Source organism: Zonotrichia albicollis, chromosome 15 (genome assembly GCF_047830755.1).
Source record: "Zonotrichia albicollis isolate bZonAlb1 chromosome 15, bZonAlb1.hap1, whole genome shotgun sequence".
NCBI classification, from domain to species: Eukaryota; Metazoa; Chordata; class Aves; order Passeriformes; family Passerellidae; genus Zonotrichia; species Zonotrichia albicollis.
In genome coordinates, this window is record NC_133833.1 from 14,677,217 (window position 1) to 14,697,445 (window position 20,229).

At 40.0% G+C, this 20,229-nt stretch overlaps 1 protein-coding gene across 1 annotated transcript in view; it reads left to right on the forward strand.

Annotated features, from left to right (window-relative positions):
- The window catches only part of DOCK2 (dedicator of cytokinesis 2), a 160,775-nt gene extending 141,435 nt beyond the window's left edge, over window positions 1-19,340 (forward strand). Inside the window, exons 40-52 of the mRNA XM_074552037.1 lie at window positions 29-133; window positions 1,050-1,191; window positions 3,531-3,612; window positions 5,803-5,887; window positions 7,403-7,489; window positions 7,805-7,981; window positions 8,502-8,585; window positions 10,507-10,644; window positions 12,050-12,177; window positions 13,758-13,938; window positions 15,248-15,368; window positions 16,364-16,506; window positions 18,539-19,340. Of these exons, the coding sequence (XP_074408138.1) occupies window positions 29-133; window positions 1,050-1,191; window positions 3,531-3,612; window positions 5,803-5,887; window positions 7,403-7,489; window positions 7,805-7,981; window positions 8,502-8,585; window positions 10,507-10,644; window positions 12,050-12,177; window positions 13,758-13,938; window positions 15,248-15,368; window positions 16,364-16,506; window positions 18,539-18,613 (1,548 nt within the window). The 3' untranslated portion in view covers window positions 18,614-19,340. The remainder of the gene's footprint in view (window positions 1-28; window positions 134-1,049; window positions 1,192-3,530; window positions 3,613-5,802; window positions 5,888-7,402; window positions 7,490-7,804; window positions 7,982-8,501; window positions 8,586-10,506; window positions 10,645-12,049; window positions 12,178-13,757; window positions 13,939-15,247; window positions 15,369-16,363; window positions 16,507-18,538) is intronic.
- The last annotated feature ends 889 nt before the right edge of the window (window positions 19,341-20,229 follow it).

The following is a 20,229-nucleotide window of genomic DNA, read 5'->3' on the forward strand; positions in this document are numbered from 1 at the left end:
AAGTAATTACAGTTGGTTTTGCTTTCAGATCCAGCAAGCAAAGTTCTATGAAAACATCATGAAAATTCTGAGGCCTAAACCAGATTATTTTGCTGTTGGATATTATGGCCAAGGATTCCCAACATTCCTAAGGGTAAACTTGATTAAATCTACTTTTTCATCTGTTTTGTTTTCCTGTTTTCCTCATTATTAATGTCCAGATTCCTTTTATGACCTCTAATATGCTTTAAACTGAAGTGTTCAACACCAACTGTCTTGTACTGCTCTAAGTTTTTATCCTGAATGGCAAAAAAACCCCCTACTTTAGGACAATTTTGGTAAGTCTGAACTGCTTTTATTCAAATATGCCAAATTTACACTCTTTTCTTTACTTTCCCTTTGTTTTGACTACCATGAGGGAAATCCAGGCTCAAAAGGATCTGGTTTTTCAAAGAAACCTGATGAACTTGGGGAGTGGTGCAAAACTGGATTGTTTTTTAAAAGGTCATTGTTTTAACCACAGTAGTGCATGAGTTCAGACTGTAAAAACAACCTAAATATTTGATATTGAAATAATTTAGTAGTTTCTTACTACTAAAAGCCTCTCTTACATACAACAATTAATAGGGAAGCTTTCTTCACATTTGGAAAGCAATGAGAGGCCCTGCTACCCAAGTTTAAAGGCCAAAGCTGCCTTGAAAACTTTGGGAAAACAGTGAAATGATAGGCTGGTGAATATCCTTGAAAACTTTGGGAAAACAGTGAAATGATAGGCTGGTGAATATCCTTGAAAACTTTGGGAAAGCAGTGAAATGATAGGCTGGGGTTAAACCACTGTTACTGTTTCTGAATAATAAATCTTTGAGTCCAGAGTCTCCGGAGAGTCAGCGCTGCTTTCCAGCCCCTGGTCAAAATGGTGTTTGGCTGTAGAACTGGTTGATATTCAGAAAACAGAAACCCCCATTCCAAAGCTTGGCCACTGCTGTGCCTTTGTGTGGATTACCATGAAACTGCAGCTTCTGCCTCAGCCCCACCCTGGCCAGGCAGTGACTCCCTCCTCATTCCTGCAGAACAAAGTGTTCATCTACCGTGGCAAGGAGTACGAGAGGAGAGAGGATTTCCAGGCCCAGCTGATGAGCCAGTTCCCCAGTGCTGAGAAGATGAACACCACTGCAGCACCTGGAGAGGATGTCAGGAACTCTCCTGGTCAATGTATCCTTGCACGTGGGGGAGATTGAGAGGGAAGGAAGGGTGGGAACCTTGTTGTTAGCATGAGTTTGTCTGTGTGTCTTGGTTTGGAAAGACAAGTGCCTGCTAAGGAAGGCAGGAGCATTCCCTGAAATGGAAAATGTAAACACCCCCACTTCCAAATTGCTATAAATTTTAAATTAAGGGGCTTTCCAGCAAAAAAAAAATGGGAGCAGGAAATAACAGTTCTTTATTAGGGAAGAAAATAAAAAAAAATAAACAATGCAGTACACTAGAACAACACTGCCAGAGTCAGAACCCAACCTGACACCCTGTGGGTCAGGCTGTTGGCAGCAGTCCCATTGGAATTGTGGCTCAGCCCTCCTGCAGTGTCAGGGCTGGTTCTGCTGGAGCAAGGGTGATCTGTAGAGAAGGATGGATTCTTCCTCTGAAGATCCAGTGGGAGAAGAGGCAGCTGCTGTTCCTCTGGGGAATCCAGTGGGGAAGCCGTGCTGGTGTTCCAGAATCTCCAGATTGTATCCAGGCAGGAATGCTTGGCTGGTGTTCCAGAATCTCCAGATTGTATCCAGGCAGGAATGCTTGGCTCCTCCCTCTGGGCTCACATCTCCCCATGGGATGCTGTAGTTCTTATCAGCCATGCAGTGACATTCAATAGCTGTTATCAGCAGATGGGTCCACAGAGGGAGAAATATTGTGGAAGAGATAAAGAAATCTGCCCACTGAACAGAAAACAACTGCCACACAGATGGTAAATAGAATACAATTTGCTAGGCAGTCCAGGACACCGTGTGAAACAATAATTTCCTGAAGAGGTTGAAAGATTACCAACATGGCAGCTCAGTTTGCAGTTTTGCCTGCACGTCCTCCATGTCTTTTCTGGTTTGCTCCTAAGAGAGCTCCTGTTTTTCTGGCAGTTCTGAGGAGTCTGTCTCTTTCATTCGTCATAGAAACATTTAGGCTGGAAAAAACCTTTAAGGTTGAGTCCAACCATAAACCTTGTTCACCCATGTTCCCAAGTGCCCCATCTACATGTCTTCTAAACCCCTCCAGGGATGGTGACTCAACCCTTTCCCTGGGCAGCCTGTGCTAGGGCTTGACAGCCCTTCAGGGAAGAAAATTCATTGTAGCTCATACATGGTTTAGCTTTATTTTCTTCAAATGGCAAAACCAGTGTCACATACTAGAAGAGACCCAGTTTAAAGCAGCAAATTTTCTGTTGCCTCACATTCATAGCTGTTATGTCCTGATGTTTAATTCATGTCTTCTTTGAGCACTGCTCTGAGTGGCACCACACTTCAGTATCACCTCCATTTCTTGGCAACATAAACATGTCCCAGGTCCCTCAGAAATTTTCTTAGGAAAATTAAATTACAAACCTTGTTAACCAGCTTCTAGAATGGCCTCAATTTTTCTTGATTAGAATAACTCTGATTATCTTTTTCTTCTGATTTGAGTCATTACTGACTGAGCAGATATGAGATCACCTCATTGTATGCTGATTTTCCTTTATTAATTTTCAAGGTAATGTTGTAACACTCCACATACTCTCTTGAGTCTGTTCTGATGGAACTTTCTGGAGGAAAAAGGGAATACTTTCTTTTCACACTGTTGGGACTGAAGTGGGAGTATTACAGCCTTGTCTAAAATAGCACATTAAGCTTGAAAGCCAGGCTCTCCCAAGTCTATCTTGTCTCTTAACTAATTATTTTTTTTTTTTTTTTGGAGAACACATGTTTCAGTCCTTAAGGTAGAATTTGCTCATCTATTTGCAAGGAGCAGGAGATAGGAACTACTTCTGCACTTATGCAAAAGGATCTAACCAGAGCGCATGAGTTTCAAACATACTGAAATATGTAAGGATGTGATATATTTACTTACAAATACAGTATTCAGATTTTCAAAACAGCACTTCTATAGAAAAACGAAATCTCAAGTAAAAGGACTATTCAGTTACAGATTTCAAAATAAAATGTTAACCATCATGACTTTATGCATGCCTAAAGCTACACAGTGAAACTGTTAACATCAGATATGGTTGATGTTATTTTTGTAAGTTGCCTGAGCTTAAAAATTTAATGAATGAGTCAGTGTGATAAATTCAGCTGCAGATATTCAAGCTCAGGAAATAATAAAAATATGCAGTTTAGAATTAATATGTATTCACTGGTTACTACTGGCAGATTTTTCCTTTTTTGGCCAAGGAAACTCCAGAAATGAAACCCTGAACACTTCAGATTTTTCATCAGATAATGTCTTTATTACTATTTTTTTTTATTTCTCCTGCAGCCTACAGTATTTCATTCTAATAGTTAATAACATGCCCTTAACTTTCACACTTTCAGACATCCAATGTTTTACAGTACAGCCAGTCCTGGAGGAGCAGCCTAGATTCAAAAATAAGGCAGTGCCTGATCAAATCATAAAGTAAGTGAATTTCTGTAGTAGACAGTATAATGAAATTCAGTCCATATTCTTAAATTGTCAACCATTATTTTGTGAAGTCAGTCATTTTCCAATGAATCTTGGAGTTTTTGTTGTATTAACTTACTGACTTATGTGCTCCTAGAATCAGAGAACAGTTTGTGAGGGACACTACTCAGAGCTCCTTCCAACCTGTCCTGGATGTTCCCCAGGAACTCCATGGGAGAGCTTGTGCCCATGCACCACTGAAGAAATAACTCCTGGATGCAGGGCAGGGAGGTGGAATCTGTGCTTTGGGTTGAAGTTGTTGAGATTTCAACACAGCTTCTCAGACAAGGGGTGGGGAGGGGGCTTTTGGAGGTGACTGGCAGTGTGAGAGTGGTTGAATGAAGGCTCTTGAATGAAAGACTCTTGTTATATCTTGTCTGGTCCATGCAGAATACAGAGGGGCAAAATGGTTTCTGCTGGTGCAATGGAATATGGGTTTTGTAAAGGAATAAAGGAAATTAACTGAGCAAAGTGTTTTGTGAACAGACTGGCCAAGAGCTGCTTCCAAACCAGGTGTGCCCTTGGTCTGCAGCTTTCTCTATGGAATCTTTACTGAAGTAGCAACTGACTCAGAGTGGAAAAATAAGAATCACCTCCCCACATACACCAAAGTAAATAAAGCAGATCCAAGCACAGGTCTGGTGTGACAGGATTTTAAAATAAAAAAAGACCAAAAAACAACCCAGCCCAAAAAGCCACAAAAAATTGTGGCTCTAATTTCAGCTTCAACTCATTTAAACTAATTTCAACTACTGATTCATTTTAAAATCAGTAACTGAAAGGCAGATTGTAAATGTGGTCTTGTTGGACCAGATTTAGGTGTAGAGCCAGCCACACTTCAAACTGCTTCAGTTTATGTAGCAAAGTGTTCCTTGTAAAGTACAATCTCTGCTCATAAGGGAGATTTTGTAATGGTTTGTCTCAGCTGCAGAATTCAACCAAACTGCTGATTACATCTGGGCTCAAAGATTTCCTTTTATGAGTTTACTTTATTGGGCATTTAATTGTTCGTTACATGAGGTGTTGACAATGAATTTATTCTATCAAAGAGCTTCAATATATTCCTTTCAGCTGGAACTGCATAAAGGGATCTGACTCAGTGTGGCAGTATTTTCCAGTTACATTTCTTTTGTGATGAAGAAAATCTTAGCAGTTTGGATCAGGAATCATAGTTTCCTATGAACCAACATACCATGGTTTGTTTAACTCAGATGATTGGGATTGCTCTATTTGTTTTTCTGGGCTTTCAAAACATGGTTCAGTTTTACTGGAAGAGATCTCTGAGTTTGGGTTTTTTTCTGCAAAATTAGCTTTTACTTAACAAGGGTTTAAATTTAAATAATCTTTAAAAGGAATACTAAAAACACAAAGTAGAGATTTTTCTCTGGAAAGCAAAATATTTAGCAGCAGCAAAAAAATCTGCAGTGCCAGTACTAAAAGCCAAGTGGTTGCAAGTTTAGTGGAAAGATGTGCTCACAATGATGGAGAATGAAACATTAGCTGAATAGAACAGAATTTAATATGAATAACATGAATATAACATGAATTTTACACGAATTTGCAAAGGATTCTTTACATTGGTGTACCCCTCTAGAAGCACTTATATACATTCTATTATCTATCTCACAAAATTGTTATTAATGGCTTGAGTAGTTTAATTTGTTGAATGTTGTTCAGCATTGAGAGCAGGATTGTTGGACAAGATTAAATTGCTTTTTCATGTGCCATGTTCCACTACAGGTGAAAATACCTGCTCTGCTCAGTCAGTTCTTTGGAATGAAAGAGACTCCTTTCATAAACCAGGATAAAGTGGCAAGCAGGGCATGTGCCACAGAAAGAAAGGAGAGGAAAAATCTCTTCTAGTCCTCCTGTAGATTTGAACATTAATCTGGAAGTTCTGGAATTTTTATACCTGGGAAATACACCCAGTAACAAGCTGAAGCTTAATACATATAAAATACTGTGTCTTGACTCTGATTTATAGATAAAGTAGTTGCCTTCTGAGTTTCCAGTGAAGTCCTTTTTTTCTGAGCAGTAAATTTACTTTTAATTAAAAACTCAACTACTCAAAATGAAATATTTCTCTGTGATAAAAAGATCCATTAATTTCTGGTATTTTACAATAGTAATTTTTAAATCTTTCAGCTTTTATAAGTCAAACAACGTGCAGAGGTTCCACTATTCAAGACCAGTCAGAAGAGGATCTGTTGACCCTGAAAATGAATTTGCTGTAAGTAAATTAACTACAAGGTGATGGATGTAGTTCTGGTAACTGAATTTTGATCCTAGCTCCTTTCTTAGGCTCAGATTACTCATTATATACACCTTAACTTGAAGATCTGGTTCAAAAAACCCAAATGCAAGAGTTCTCTGTTTCAGCACTACCCCTGTGTACTTAATTATGCATCACTGTTCCAGTTGCAGGTAAACATTGTGCAGTTAACATGTTCAACGTGTTTGTGTTAAGCAGGAACATTTTCTGGTACAGATTTTCATTAGGAAACAAGGTGACATGTAAATAAATATCAAATGCTTTGCTGCTTGTAGTTTGCAACATTTCCATCAGCTGCCAGGCTGGAATGTGAGGAGGTGAGTGCTGTCTGCTTTCATGGGTCCTGTGAAATCTCACTTCATGAGAGAACTGCCTATGTCATTTTTACTCCCATGCCTGGTGGTGGAATGCTGAGGAATGGCCTTCACTCTTCAAATATTCTAAGAAATCTACACCACCATAAATTACTTTTTAGTGTTAAGAATAAAAATGTGGTGTCTGTATTTTTATTTTAGAGGTATCTGGTATTTTATGGTTTGTTTTGAAAAGCATCCTATCCAAGCCTTATGGCTAAAGCTGTGCTCTTGGCATACTGCTGGGAAAAGCCATTTCTTCCCAAAATGTACAATTCCTGTAATGTGTGTGCTGATTAGCAGAGTCACCACTTTCACGTAAGAGCTTCCTACCTGCAGTTAAATCAGCACCTCAGACACAAACTCTACTCTGACATCCCAGAATGTGCTGTCAATACTCAGCAGCTCCTTAGCTTCCTTTGCAAACTAGACAGTTTTGGGCCCATTTATGAAAATACCCTGAAATGGTTTTAGAAGAGCTAAATTGTTGATGTTTTCGTTGCTGAGGACAATAGATAAGGTGCATGTTTCATTCAAAGAGGTGGAAACTGGGACAACTGGAGTGTTTTCATTGCATCTATTATGGTATTCCTGCATGAGTTGATTCAGAAATAAGGAGCAGCAGGGTAAATGAAACGGTGGCTATTCCAAACTATTCCAAATACCAACAGCCAGTCTTGTTCAGAAAAGAAAAATGAGAGGAACAAAAAAAGGTCAGAATTCTGGCAAGTTGTTATAGGGCTATTACTGCTTTTAATTGCAGAAATACCTTCTGAATGTGGAGGGAGGAAATATAATCTGGGTAGAGGCGTGAGCAGGTCATTTAATGACAGTTCTTTCATCTGTAATGGCAAAAATAGGGACACAGACTAAAAGATTCAAAGGTAATTTTTTTTTTCCCCTGCTTTGCGCAGGCTTTGTGCCTGAAGATGACCTAATCTGAAATCAGGAAAACTATTTGCTCAATCACTGTGCTAGATTCAGTTTGCAGTGTCTTTTTATTCAAAAAATATGCATATGTTTTCCATCTACCTCTATTTCCCTTTGATATCTCAGAAGTCAGAAAAGATGAAAGTTTCAATCCTGAAATATCATTTTCTCCTGCTATGTCTTTTAATAGTCTATGTGGATTGAGAGGACCTCCTTTGTCACAGCCTACAAACTCCCAGGAATCCTGCGCTGGTTTGAGGTGGTCTCCATCTCCCACGTGAGTATTGAAGTGCTCAGGGTCTGTCCAAATTGCAGCTATTCAACCCTCATGTGCAAACCAGTCTGCAAAATTATCAACAAGGCCACAGTTCCCTCTTTTTATACATTCAAAACCATTATTATTTACATTTAATCTTTCTACTGCTCAATACAGGATCAAAATATCTTATGCCTGATTTATAGATTCAGAATTGAACAGGTCTGTGTGGGTTTGCTGAATTGCAAAACTGTTGTTCATGTGTATGAGTTTTATAAAACCAAAATGACCTGTTTATATCTTTATGAACCTTTGAACTCTTTTGTTTCTTTGCAGTGCACAATTAGTCCTTTAGAGAATGCTATTGAGACCATGTCCACAACAAATGAAAAGATTTTGATGATGATTAACCAGTACCAGAGTGATGAGAACCTCCCTATTAATCCACTTTCCATGCTTCTGAACGGAATTGTTGATCCAGCTGTTATGGGTGGCTTTGCTAAATATGAGAAGGTAGGAGCTTTGGAGTCACTGCAAAGAACATTTTCAGGTGCACCATTTCATAATCCTCCTACATCCTTGTTAAAGTGGCAGTGCAGTGGGGATGGGGAACAGGAAAGCCATCATTCCATCAGTTAGGGGATCCTCATATCCTCTTTTCCTGGTCACCTCTGTCTTTGAAGTCAAACCAGAATAACTGAGCTTATCAGTTGATGTAAAGCATGATACTCCAAACCTGTGCCTTTTTAGTTTCACTGTAAACTTAATAAAATAAATAATAATTTGGTTTCATAATAAGGGTCTCAAAGTCAGAAGTGCTGGATAAATACCAAATACATATTTTTAAAAAGTGCACCTCAGTTCCCAGCTGATAGAGGGAGGAATTATCACCAGCAGCATCTGGCTGAGGACCATGCATGTGCCTCTCCTCTTTGATGACCAATATTATGATCACCAGCTGGGCTTTGTGGATTAATGCTTGATTTCTTTACATGTCAAAATGATGGACTGTATTTATTTTTTTTTTCCTAAGGCTTTCTTTACAGAAGAATATATCAAACACCATCCAGAGGATACAGAGAAGCTGAACAGACTCAAAGATCTGATTGCTTGGCAGGTAATTTCTCACTGACAGCCACCACTAAGGCTTCACCAGGATTCCTTTGTTCCATTCCTGCCTAGCAGGAGAACACAGCATTGAGCTGATTGTGTCATTTCCACTTCTTTTTAACCCTTGAAAGGTATTTTGTACAACACATCATCTGGAATGGTTTATCAAATGCCACATATAGCAGGCCACATTTATAATTAAAAGGGATGGGATTTCCAGCTTGGGTTGTATTCCTGAAGAGAAAACTGAGAGCATGACAAAGTCATAATGATTTCATGAATTTCTGGGCTTGGCAAATGTCAGAAACTCTCTTGGGAAATAACTCTTTCCTAGAGTATTTGGGGTTTTTTGTGGGGGTTGGTTTGGGTTTTTTGTCCACTAGAAACATTAATGAAGTATTTGCTGCTCTCAGGATTTATTTTCATGCTCAGTGGCCCTTCAGGATTTCTGCTGTCTTTCTTCTGTATGGTAAACAGCATGGAAGACTATAAGCAAACATTCTTATCTGTATCTCCAGAGGGGAACTGAATATTCTCCCTATACTGGCAGCACTGACGTTATTTGGCTTTACTATTTATTATTTTATATACTGTGTATGTAAAATAAGACAACCAGCCTGAAGAACCCTTTTGTCCTCAAGGAGGAAAATGCCTATGGAAGGTGGTAGCAGAAAAAACCATTATTTTGCTGAGATTCAAGGGAAAATGGCTCTTTCTGTTGACCTGATAATGATAATGAAGCAGAAAAAAACATGACCTCAGAAGTTATCTATTCTATTTCCATTAAACAGTCCAAAAGAGAAACAATTTCTATCCATAGATAGAGGGATGGTGAGAAATAGTGGGAGTTCATCTGGGATTTTACGATCAGAAATGAATGGCTCAAGGTGTTTCTCCTCATGTTCCACATCTCATTTTTTGTACTCACTAGAAACGTCCAAGGTCAGGTTGGCTCTGAGCAACTGATGGAATTGTCCCTGTCTATGGCAAGAGGTTGGACTGGATGACCTTTAAAGGTCCCTTCCAACCCAAACTATTCAATGATTCCATGATTCTGTCTCTCTTTCATAGATGAGAAACAGCACAAATTTACTGTTCATTCCTCTCCCAGCCTTGAAATGAATCTTCCAAATAGTTTCAGTGGAATAGTTTATACTATTTTCTTGATGTTTTTGAAGTTTCTTCCTGTTTCATTTTGATTCATCCCAGTTTGGTTACTATTTGAGTTGTACCTTTACAGTTTCTCCCGTGTCATTGCCCACTACAGCTTTGTGTGTGATTGTTTTCTGGCCATCAGAATCTCTCCATGAGCTCAGTGGGGTTGGCTGACCACAGTGTCATCTGGCATTAGGAAATAAGGGAAATTTCTACCTTGCCCTGCAAATCCCTCTAAGGAGGACAAACAGATCTGTCAGTAACAGATGGGCTTTAACACCACAATGTTAAAAGTTATTTTGGAATCTCACTTCCATAAAATATGATCAATGTGACAGGTGGATCAATGTTCACAGTATTTACTGAGTCAGAACACAAAAAGGAAGTGTGGAATCTAAGTGGATTTTGCAAAAAAATCCCAGATATTAATGCAAAAGAGTTAAAAGCTGAAGTAAAGCAGTTAGAACAAGTTAGTGGTAGAAGGGGAGCTAAAAGTATTTTGCACAAATCTAGTAACATTAAATATATAGAAGAGAGAAAACAGTTTCTGTGAAGCAACCAATATTTTTCAGAAATTTACTGGGAAAACCCATTTTCCATGAGCCTTTTCCATCTTGTATCTGCTGCTCCAAGCTGACATCAATGGGCAAATCCACCTGCCAGTCACAGGAAGAGATTTGCAGTTGATTTCCCAGATAATTTAAACAGAGCCAGAGAGGTTGTTGGACACAAATGAAAAGTCTCACCTTTTTTCTTCTTTTGTTCCTCCTAAGATACCTTTCCTTGGGGCTGGAATTAAAATTCACGGAAGAAGAGTTTCTGATAATCTTCGTCCTTTCCATGACCGGATGGAGGAATGTTTCATGCATTTAAAAGTTAAAGTGGAAAAACAATATGGAGCCAGAGAACTGGTATTACTCTCCTTTTAACCTCTACCCAATTTCTCTTTATTTAACACACATCTTCTTCTAAACAGAAACATGCTATTTTGTTTTGCTTATGGATTTTCTTGTGATATAAAAATAGTAAGATCTGAGTTGTGTCATCCAAGAGCTGATTCAATTCTCTGACACAGTAGATATTCCTCACTCTGGAAGATTTTTTGTATATTTCATTACGACTTAAAATTGCAAATCTTTTCAGCCTTATTGAGGAAGTAAAAGCAAGTTCTTATGTTTGTTCTCTTTGTAATTTTTCTTAGTGGTTTAGGGCTTTGATCTGCAATTGATGTCTCCCTGTGCCAGCCACTTCCAGCTGTGTTGTGAAGTAAAACCTGTCATGTGTATAATACTATAAATATTAGTTGAGAACAAACTGAAATATCTGGCAATTGAAGGATAACTTCTGAACACAAACTCCCCAGATAATTCTTGAATAAAATATTCTATCTGAGTTGTGCAGGGTAGCAAGAATGACATTGCCTGGTTTTTGTGATTGAATGCCAGTTGCTTTGGAAATTATTTTATATTTTTGCTTTCAGCATTGGTGATTTTATAATAGAATGTTATAAGGGGAAAAGTAGCAAGTTTCTAATTTAAATTTTGGATATGTGCTGTATTATATACCTGTATGATGAAAATTCTATATATCTATCTGAATATGGCTTTTATTTTGCAATAATAGAGGCTGTAATTGCAATAATTTACTTGAAATTGTGTGATATTATAATTATGAATTATATATATTATAATATTTTACTATATATTATGCATAATATATTATTTAATGTATAATATAGTATATAATATATAATATACTATAATGCAATAATATATAATACATTGTATATTATAATGCAATAATAATATTCTAATATATATTTACATCTAATATATTATAGTGTAATGATATTATTATAATAATACATTATTATATAATTATAATTCTATGATCATGTATTGTTGTAATAATATTGTTGCAATAATAATTGCAAAACCAAAGGCTGTAATCCACAATCAGAAATCTTGCCTCTTGCTTGAACCCTCTAGCACTTAAAAAACCCAACCTATCTAAAATTTTGCAGAGAACAGACTTTGTGAATTGTGTTTAGGATGGTTTTGGGCAGGTTTGGGTTAAAAACCCCAGCCTATTTATAATTATTTATAATTTTGCAGAGAATGTACTTTGTGAATAGAGTTTGGGAGGGTTGAAGAGTAAGGACTCATCCAGACCCAGGACAAATCACAGTAATTAATGGGAGCAGACAACTTCTTTAATGCCAGGTGTTAAACACCTGCACAGCGTTGAAGCCCTGTGTTAGGAGGGTGAATTAAGAGCCAGGAGTTGGACAGGATGTGTTTCTGTTCCCTGCTGTAGCCAGAGTTTGATGAGAAGAGGGTGGGGCGGCCGAGGTCGATGCTGAAATCCTACCGCCAGTTATCCTTCATCTCCATGCGCTCCATCAGCTCCGACTGCAGCACTCCCAGGAAACCTGCCTCAGAAAGGTTGGTTACAAATACACTTGGTTATAAAGAATTCCTCTTTTTCAGTCCTGGATTTTAATCAGTTTTATGAGATGAAACAGTAAGATTTTATAAACGCAATGAAAATCACCAGCAGCCTTTTTAGACTACACCAACATTGTTTGAAATTGTAGCTATCATTCCCTCTATGCTGAAAACTACAGTGTTTCAAACTTAATAGACAAAATGTGTTCAACTCTCATTAAAAAAAAACCAACTGGTATTTCATTTTCAGAAAATAAATATTTTTAGAATTAAATTACTTTCCAAACACTTACCAAGATCTGTGGTTTTTTACAAGTTTCTTTTAAAACAGGTTTTAACTTAATCAGGATATTTTGTTTGTAAAGGTTGTTCCTTTTGTATTTACATTTTACAAACTTGAAAAGGAGGTGGAAGATTTTAGTAAAATCTAAAGTCTAGTTTTAGTAAAGTCTATAGTAATGTAAAATGCTTTGCCTAATGGAAAACAAAGAGACTTTTAAATTTGAGAGAACAATTATAGGTATAGCTTTTTCATCCACAAATTGTTTAGTTCACTTTATAAATTATCTTTCAGGCACACAAAACTTCCTCCCAAACAAGATGCACATAAAACTGAACCTGTTGAGCAGTGTTTGATTATTTTTTAAACATCTGATCTCCCTTTCTGAGCAGTTCACTTTGAAAAAGTCCAGTGGTGTATGACCCTAACATGGAAGGGTTGGTTTTTAAGTCAGGCCTTGTTCTTCTTTGAGATTCCTGAGGCTGCTCCTGCTGCCCTCCAGAAGGGTGGAGCAGACAAACATCATTTGTGTGCTGCAGCACACCAGGACACCTCTGACACAGCCAGACAAGGCATCCTGCAACTGGTTTTGGTTCTTAGGATGCTAATTTGTTTCTAGGTCAACAGAGTGACCACACTTCTTGGTTTATCAATTTTTATGTTGTAACATAAGTTCAGTCCCATGCTCCAAAGGTTGAGAAGGGAGTAAAGCCAGCACCAATTTCATGGTTTGGTTTGGTTTGGTTTTTTTTAATGAGAAGTAGCCCAATTTTTAAACTGTAAAAATTAGACGAAGAAAGAAGATGGAAGGGGGGGTTAATCTCTGGATGTGTGCAGTCTTGTCCACTTTTATTATGGTGAAATAAATAGGAAAATGCATTTAAGACATGGCAACAGACTGCAGTACTGTGCTCCACTTTGGTCCTCGTACATCCAGAAGAGCCTGCCTCACTTTCAGCACCACCATCACCGCACATCAACTTGCCATGTGAGCTCTGCTCTGTTTAGTTAAGCTGATGCACAAATCTATAAAGAGGGATTTGAGCTCATTTTAATATTTTACGTTCTTCACTACATTTTAAGATGGTGTCACACTGCCTGAAGGCATCTTATTTGTATCTCCAGTTGCCAGCTGCTGAAGCACATCAGATACTTTTTGCCAGCAGTTTGCAAGGCTGCCTAGAAAGTAGGAGAGAATGACCTGCATTTATATTTCATGGGCAAATGACATCAGAATACCAGCAGCTTTTAAAATATCACTAAGAAACTTGTACTTTTCTTTCTTTTGCTCCTGCAGCTTTGATCTGGAAGCAGTGCTACCAAAGCAAGGAAAGGCAGAAGCAGAGGAGACTGCTCCTCAAAATAATCCTCATCCTGAAGTCAAGATGAGAAGGTCCAAAAAAAGAACAAAAAGAAGCAGTGTGGTGTTTGCTGATGAGAAGGCAGCAGCTGATATTTCCATCTCTGACATGAAATGTGTATGTCACTGATTTAGCGTTTTATAATCCATGAAAAAGAGGACATTACCCCTTTCCTTAAAAAAGGAAAATATATCCCAGAGAACTGCAGCTGTCATAAAGGGAAGGATGCAGAGATGATCTGCCCTGCCATGAATGAAACATGCACGATGCTGCAGAGAAAACAAATCAGTGAGAAAATCAGATCATCCTTCCTGGCTTCTGGTGACAGATACCAGAGCTGTGAGGCTCTGGCAGATTCTGGTTAGCTGCAAAAGGAGCACTGTGTGGGGAGGGTTAAGCTGCTTTCCTGTGGAGAGGCAATTGACTGTGCTGACATTTCACGGCAGCTCCTCGCAGTCAGGGCTGATTCAGAAGTGATGAGCCCTGGACGTTTTGTACCTTGTTATGGAACATGCAGCTGTTAGGAAACTGCAAGATTGCAAACACTGCTCCTTCAATGGTGCCAGACTGAAGTTTGGAAGCACTCCATAGATCATCCAAGGGCTTTTATTGCCCTGCTGGATCATTCCAGTGACTTATGTCACTTACACCGGGCCTTTTTTATACACGCGGTTTAATCCTGAAGAGAATTTGATTTTAGTGTATGTCCTCTAGATACACAGGCCCCATCTAAATTAAAAAGCCAGGCAGTAACAGATTGTTGAAATACATGGAGGGAGCATAAATAATTTGATCAAAAATGTTTGAAGGAATCATCAAAGGTAAAATGAATGGAGTAGAAAGCCAAGGCTGTTTGGGGAAGCACAGAGAAACTCATGGATGATTATGACTGTCTTACACTGCATGTCCTTGTGCAAAAGAGAGATAAAGCACAGTCATCCTTTGAGGAGCCCTGATATAGAAAACCAAGTAACACCTTTGGCTTTTGATGAAATTAGATAACACATACACCAAACTGTGGGATCCCACTGTGACTTGAGTTAGAGGATTTTCTTCTGCTTCAAAAACTCAGTGACAAAGCTTTGCAGCAGCCAAGCTGGGCATGTTAATGCAATAGGAATTAAAATGAAATGTTTTCAAAACTTCATTTTTCTTTGCAGATCACACCCAGAGTTGTTTGATGGTATTATGCCAAAAATAGGGTAGGAATTCAGATTTCAGGTCACAGATTACTTCTGTAACTTTTTAGAATTCTCAATTCTTTAGAATTGAGAATTCTTCTCATTCTTTTCTATGTAGAATGAGAAGTTTTTATCTAACTATAAATTATCTGCAAAATTGTTACATATTTTTAGATTGTACTTCATATGATACATGAACCAAAGTCTCAGTCCCTCATTAACGCTGGGGCTTTTTTATTTAACAGCTATCAAGGAAATACGAGTTCATGAGTGACACCAACCTCTCAGAACACGTGGTGGCACCTCAGAAAACTTCTGTCCTCAAGCAGATGAGCACTGTCAGTCGTTCTATGCCTACTATCGCAGGTAAGGTGCTTACCCCAGGGTGAGAATTCTGAATTTTATTAGGATGTTAAGAAAACAGCAATGAAGGGTTTGCTCCTAGCAGGGCTACAGCTCTCTCCACCCTTGTGAAATCTACTGGGACAAAGATTATAGTGGAGGAGTGTTCTGTGCATGTGAGGCTGTACTGCTCCAAGTGCTGGGTAACACCACAGAACCTTGTGCCATAATGCAAATTCTGTTACTCCTGGAGCTCTGGTTTCACTTCCTTGCACAGTGTGAGCATTCCTGCTGCCTAGAAAGAGGCAAGGTTTATTCAGCTTCCCTGCTCTGTAGGGCCTCAGGAGCACAAACAAGGCTCACAGCCAAGGGCAGTGTGAGAAATGGGAGAAATGCTCTGTGCTGTGCTCTGGGGGATGAATATCCCCAGAGCTTGCCCCATAACAGGATTTCAACTGCTGGTTTTGAAGCCAGAGAGGAATCCCATAGATTGCCTCACCAGGGAGGCAGGGGAAGCAAGATAACACAGCTGGCCCCAGACAGATGTGTGAAAGAAAAGGGAAAATGAGACTGAAGTTGGAGCTCATCTCTAGGCTGGGGCACACAGACAAAACAGGCCCAGTTTCCGTCTCTTTTACCCCCTTGCTCCACAGGACATCCCATTTCTTAGCCTGCTTTTCATCTACTCCTCTCACTGCCCCTCTCTTTCCAGATGCCTGAAACAGATGTTCAGCACAACACAACAGCCTGCCATGGCCCACTTCTCTGGCATGTGTTTATCTATTTTTAATTCTTTGGCCAGATTGGTTGGGTTTTTTTCACTGTTCAGTTTCAATGTAATGAAGTTTGTTGTTTCCCTATTATGTAATTTTTTATTCTAGGGTTATAGTTGGATTGAAAATGTCTCCATTTTTTCTAGTCATTGCAGTACTTCACAATTTTGAGTTCTGCTTTGTCTTACAGTCTGACTCTCCTTTTTTGGTTTTGTTTTGTGTAACCAATATTGTTTTCATCCTAAGGAGTAACTCTGTCTGTCAGCACTGTGGCATCTGATGAAACAATTGCCTCACACAGGCTGAGCCATCCAGTGTTCCCTTCCACCTCAGATGGTGACAAGAAAACCTTCAAAAGAAAGAAAGTGAACCAGTTACTTAAAACAATGGTAGGTCCTGTGTGTTTGGGGGAAGGGGGGGAAAGGGAAGGGTTACATGTTCCTAAGTTCTGTGCTATGAAAATTAAGTATTTTTGAGACAAATGGGCTCATAAGGGAAACTCTTTGCTTTTGTCAGAGAGAGGGGTGGAATCAAAGCTGGCTGGGGCAGCATTTCCAGTGGGGGAGATGCTGGGATGGATTCAGGGATGGATGGAGGGATGGATGGATGGATTCAGGGATGGATGGATTCTGGGATGGATTCAGGGATGGATTCAGGGATAGAGGAATGCAGAGATGCAGGAATGGAGGGCTGGAAGGACTGAGAGATGCAGGTGTAGGAAGGATGCAGGGGTGGAAGGATGAAGGAATGCAGAGATGCAGGATGGAGGGATGACGGAGGATGCAGGGAATCAGGGATGGAGAACTGGAAGGATGGAGGAATGGGAAGGATGCAGGGATGGAGGGATGCAGGGTTGGAAGGATGCAGGGATGCCAGACTGGAAGAATGGAAGGATGCAGCGATGGAGGACGCAGGGATGAAAGGATGGAGGGATGCAGGACGGAAGGATGGAAGGTTGCAGGGATGGAGGGATGCAGGGGTGGAGGATGGAGGGATGGAGAGATGCAGGGATGGAGGGATGGAAGGATGGGAGGGATGGAGGATGCAGGGATGGAGGACTGGAAGGTTGCAGGGATGCAGGGATGGAGGGATGCAGGGATGGAAGGATGCAGGGATGGAAGGATGCAGGGATGGAGGGATGCAGGGATGGAGGGATGCAGGGATGGCGGGATGCAGGGATGGAGGGATGCAGGGATGGCGGGATGCAGGGATGGCGGGATGCAGGGATGGAGGGATGCAGGGATGGAAGGATGCAGGGATGGAGGGATGCAGGGATGGAGGGATGCAGGACTGAAAGGATGCCGGGCTGCACCCCCGTGTGCAGCTCCGCTCCCGCACCGCCAGAGGGCGCGGGCTGCCCGCCGAGAGCGGAGCCGCAGGGCCGGAGGGGAGCGGCGGCTCCGGGCGGGACCGGGCCGGGATGGGAGCGCCGGGCCCCGAGCGGGCACCGCCCGGGGATGCTGCGGGGAGATGATGAGTGCGAAGGGGAAATCGGCTTCTGCTGGAGCTGTCACTGGTTTAAAGCCGGCTGCCTTCCTCTAAAGTGAGGAGCGTTTCACTGATGTCTGAAATTTCCACAAAATTAAAACTATTTCATTTACCGTAGTGTTTGACAGGAATTTTTTTTTTTAATAAAAAAAAGGGGGGAAAAAAGAAAAACGAGAAAATAATATCCAGATTAGCTTTTCAGACACAGAATGTGAAGGTTTTCCTACTTTGAAGGTAATGGGAGGGTGACATTTAATGCAGATGTGGGTAGCTACCAATGAAAGTATTCTGGAATATTTTACATGCCAGCTTTTCTGATCTTTCAATGCAAAGGGCTTGTTGTTTTGGTTTCTTTTTTCCTGGGTAATGACTTTAATTTATATTCATTACTTTCTGCAGTGTTTTGGGATTTTCTTAAAAAAAAAAAAAAGGATTATGCCTTCAGGGACCACATAGTAACATTTAGGAAAGCCTTCAGTTAAATGTGCTCATAATCACATTTTTTCTGGTAGGAACAAGAATAACCTATTAACATGAAGTCTGTAGCATTTCACTTATATGCAATTTATCACACACTTGCTCATTTCAGACCCAGGAGCTGCAGCTTTTCAGCACTATCTCCTCCACTCATATTTAAATTTAAATATGACAGAGGATTGAATATTCTCTCTTACATGGCAGAAAATGGACCAACTGCAGATAAAAATCCACTTGTGAAGTGCTTCATAACATGTTTGGAATCATGTGGATGGGTTTAAATACATGTTTAAAGTTTTGCAGAATAGAGAAATTAATTCCAAATATGCAAGGTTTGGTCAATGTATTTTTTCTCTGGCTACAGCTTAAAGACACAATAAGTAAGTGTAATAATTACTACTGAATCCAGCACAGAATCAATTTTAACATATGAAATATGTTTTGGTGTTTTTTCAGCGCATTTCCAGAGTTCTGGAAGATGGAAAGCAGCCTGTGGAGCAACATTTCAAACCCTCACCCACAGATCTGTGATCAAATTTTACAAGACTACTTCTCAACTGAAAACAATTATATCTACACACAAAAATTCTATTTTGGAGCACCATCTACTCTGAAGAAAGGCACTGATGGAGAACAACACCTCCCATGGGCTCTGCTAAGTTACTTGTGATACAGATGCAGGAATTACATTTGAGGGAAACACTGCAGGATGTGGGACAGAAAGCTCTGGCTGTACAGGTCAGAGGGAGCTGGGTGTTGAACACTGCTCATTCCTGACATGTGTGCCCAGGCCAGCAGCAAGGCTCCCGTGTAATGCAGCTCAGGGCTGCTCTTGCCAAACAGCAGAGTTTGGGTTTTCTGGAGCTTGTACACACATCCAGATACCCTTAAATCCTTGCTGGCACTGTAGCCAAGGCAACAGATGGCTCAGCACAAAATAGCCACTGACAATTTACCATGTGGCTGTAGCTGGATTTACAGCCACAGATCCCTCTGCTGCTCCCAGCCCTGTGCTCTGTACCTCAATCTTCCCTGGATGGTTCTGTGGCTGTCACTGCCTGAGCTGTTTTCAGAGCAGCAGCTTTGAAAACATGGAAAAGTTTATTTACACATGTGCAAATTGACCTTACATCCAGCAGCATGATGAACAAAAGCTACATTTCCTGCTGTTCAATAAAATGTTACAAATCTGTTTTATTTGCCCTGACTCTTTCTCCCTGGCATCTGCAGGAATCATTGTATGAAAGTTAATAGTTTTTTACTGACAGTAAACAGAATTCTACAAGCCCAAGTTTGCTGGGTTCAGATTGATTTTCTGAGTCTGAGGTGGGTTGGGAGGTGATGCCTCTCTGGTGTGAGGCTCCACAGCCCTGCAGGTCAGCACCTCAGAGTCTTTGTAACCTGGCAGCTCTTTCTCTAAGTGTGTTCTGTTCTCCAGATAGAGGGGGGTCTAAAGGTGAATAATTGATTTCCTTCACTCACCCCTTTACATCTCAGACACTGACACAGGTTTATACAAAGTAAATAAAATATGTTCATGTACAATGTTGTGGATGAGGGGACTGGCCTTGTTGCCATTTCTACAGATTTGGGAAAGATAAAGAGGTTAAAGTTATTTCTTGCTGTGGAGTTCAATCTATGGAAAGACATCTGCAGTTTGTTTAAACCTAAGTTTTTCTAGCAACACTTTAACACACAGTGTGAGTAAATTAGTTTTATGAATTTAGCTCTCTTTGCAAGTTGTCGGAGTGAAGCTGTTTTCTGTAGGAGTAGTTAGGGATTGTTTTCTGTGAAAGGTTTGGAATATTTGCCGTTGGAATTAATGCTGCACCTTCACCAGAATAACCACAGACAGCAAAACAAAATGGGCCCAGGTTTAACACTAACTGCAGTGTTGGCATGAATTCTGTTGGAATTTGGGTTTCATTGTATTTCATTTGCTTTTCACAGAAATTTGATAGTACTTCTGAAGAGGCACAAAGGAAGAAAAATGTTTTCCATGAAAAAAGTCTTCTGTTTCATAGAGAAGGTAGAAAAATCAAAGGTTGCAGTGTTCACGTTTAACATCTTGCAAACCTGGGGGAAGAGGAGGAAGGGTGTCAAAATTGTCCTTCAATATTATCTGAAGGTACTCTGAATATAGCAGA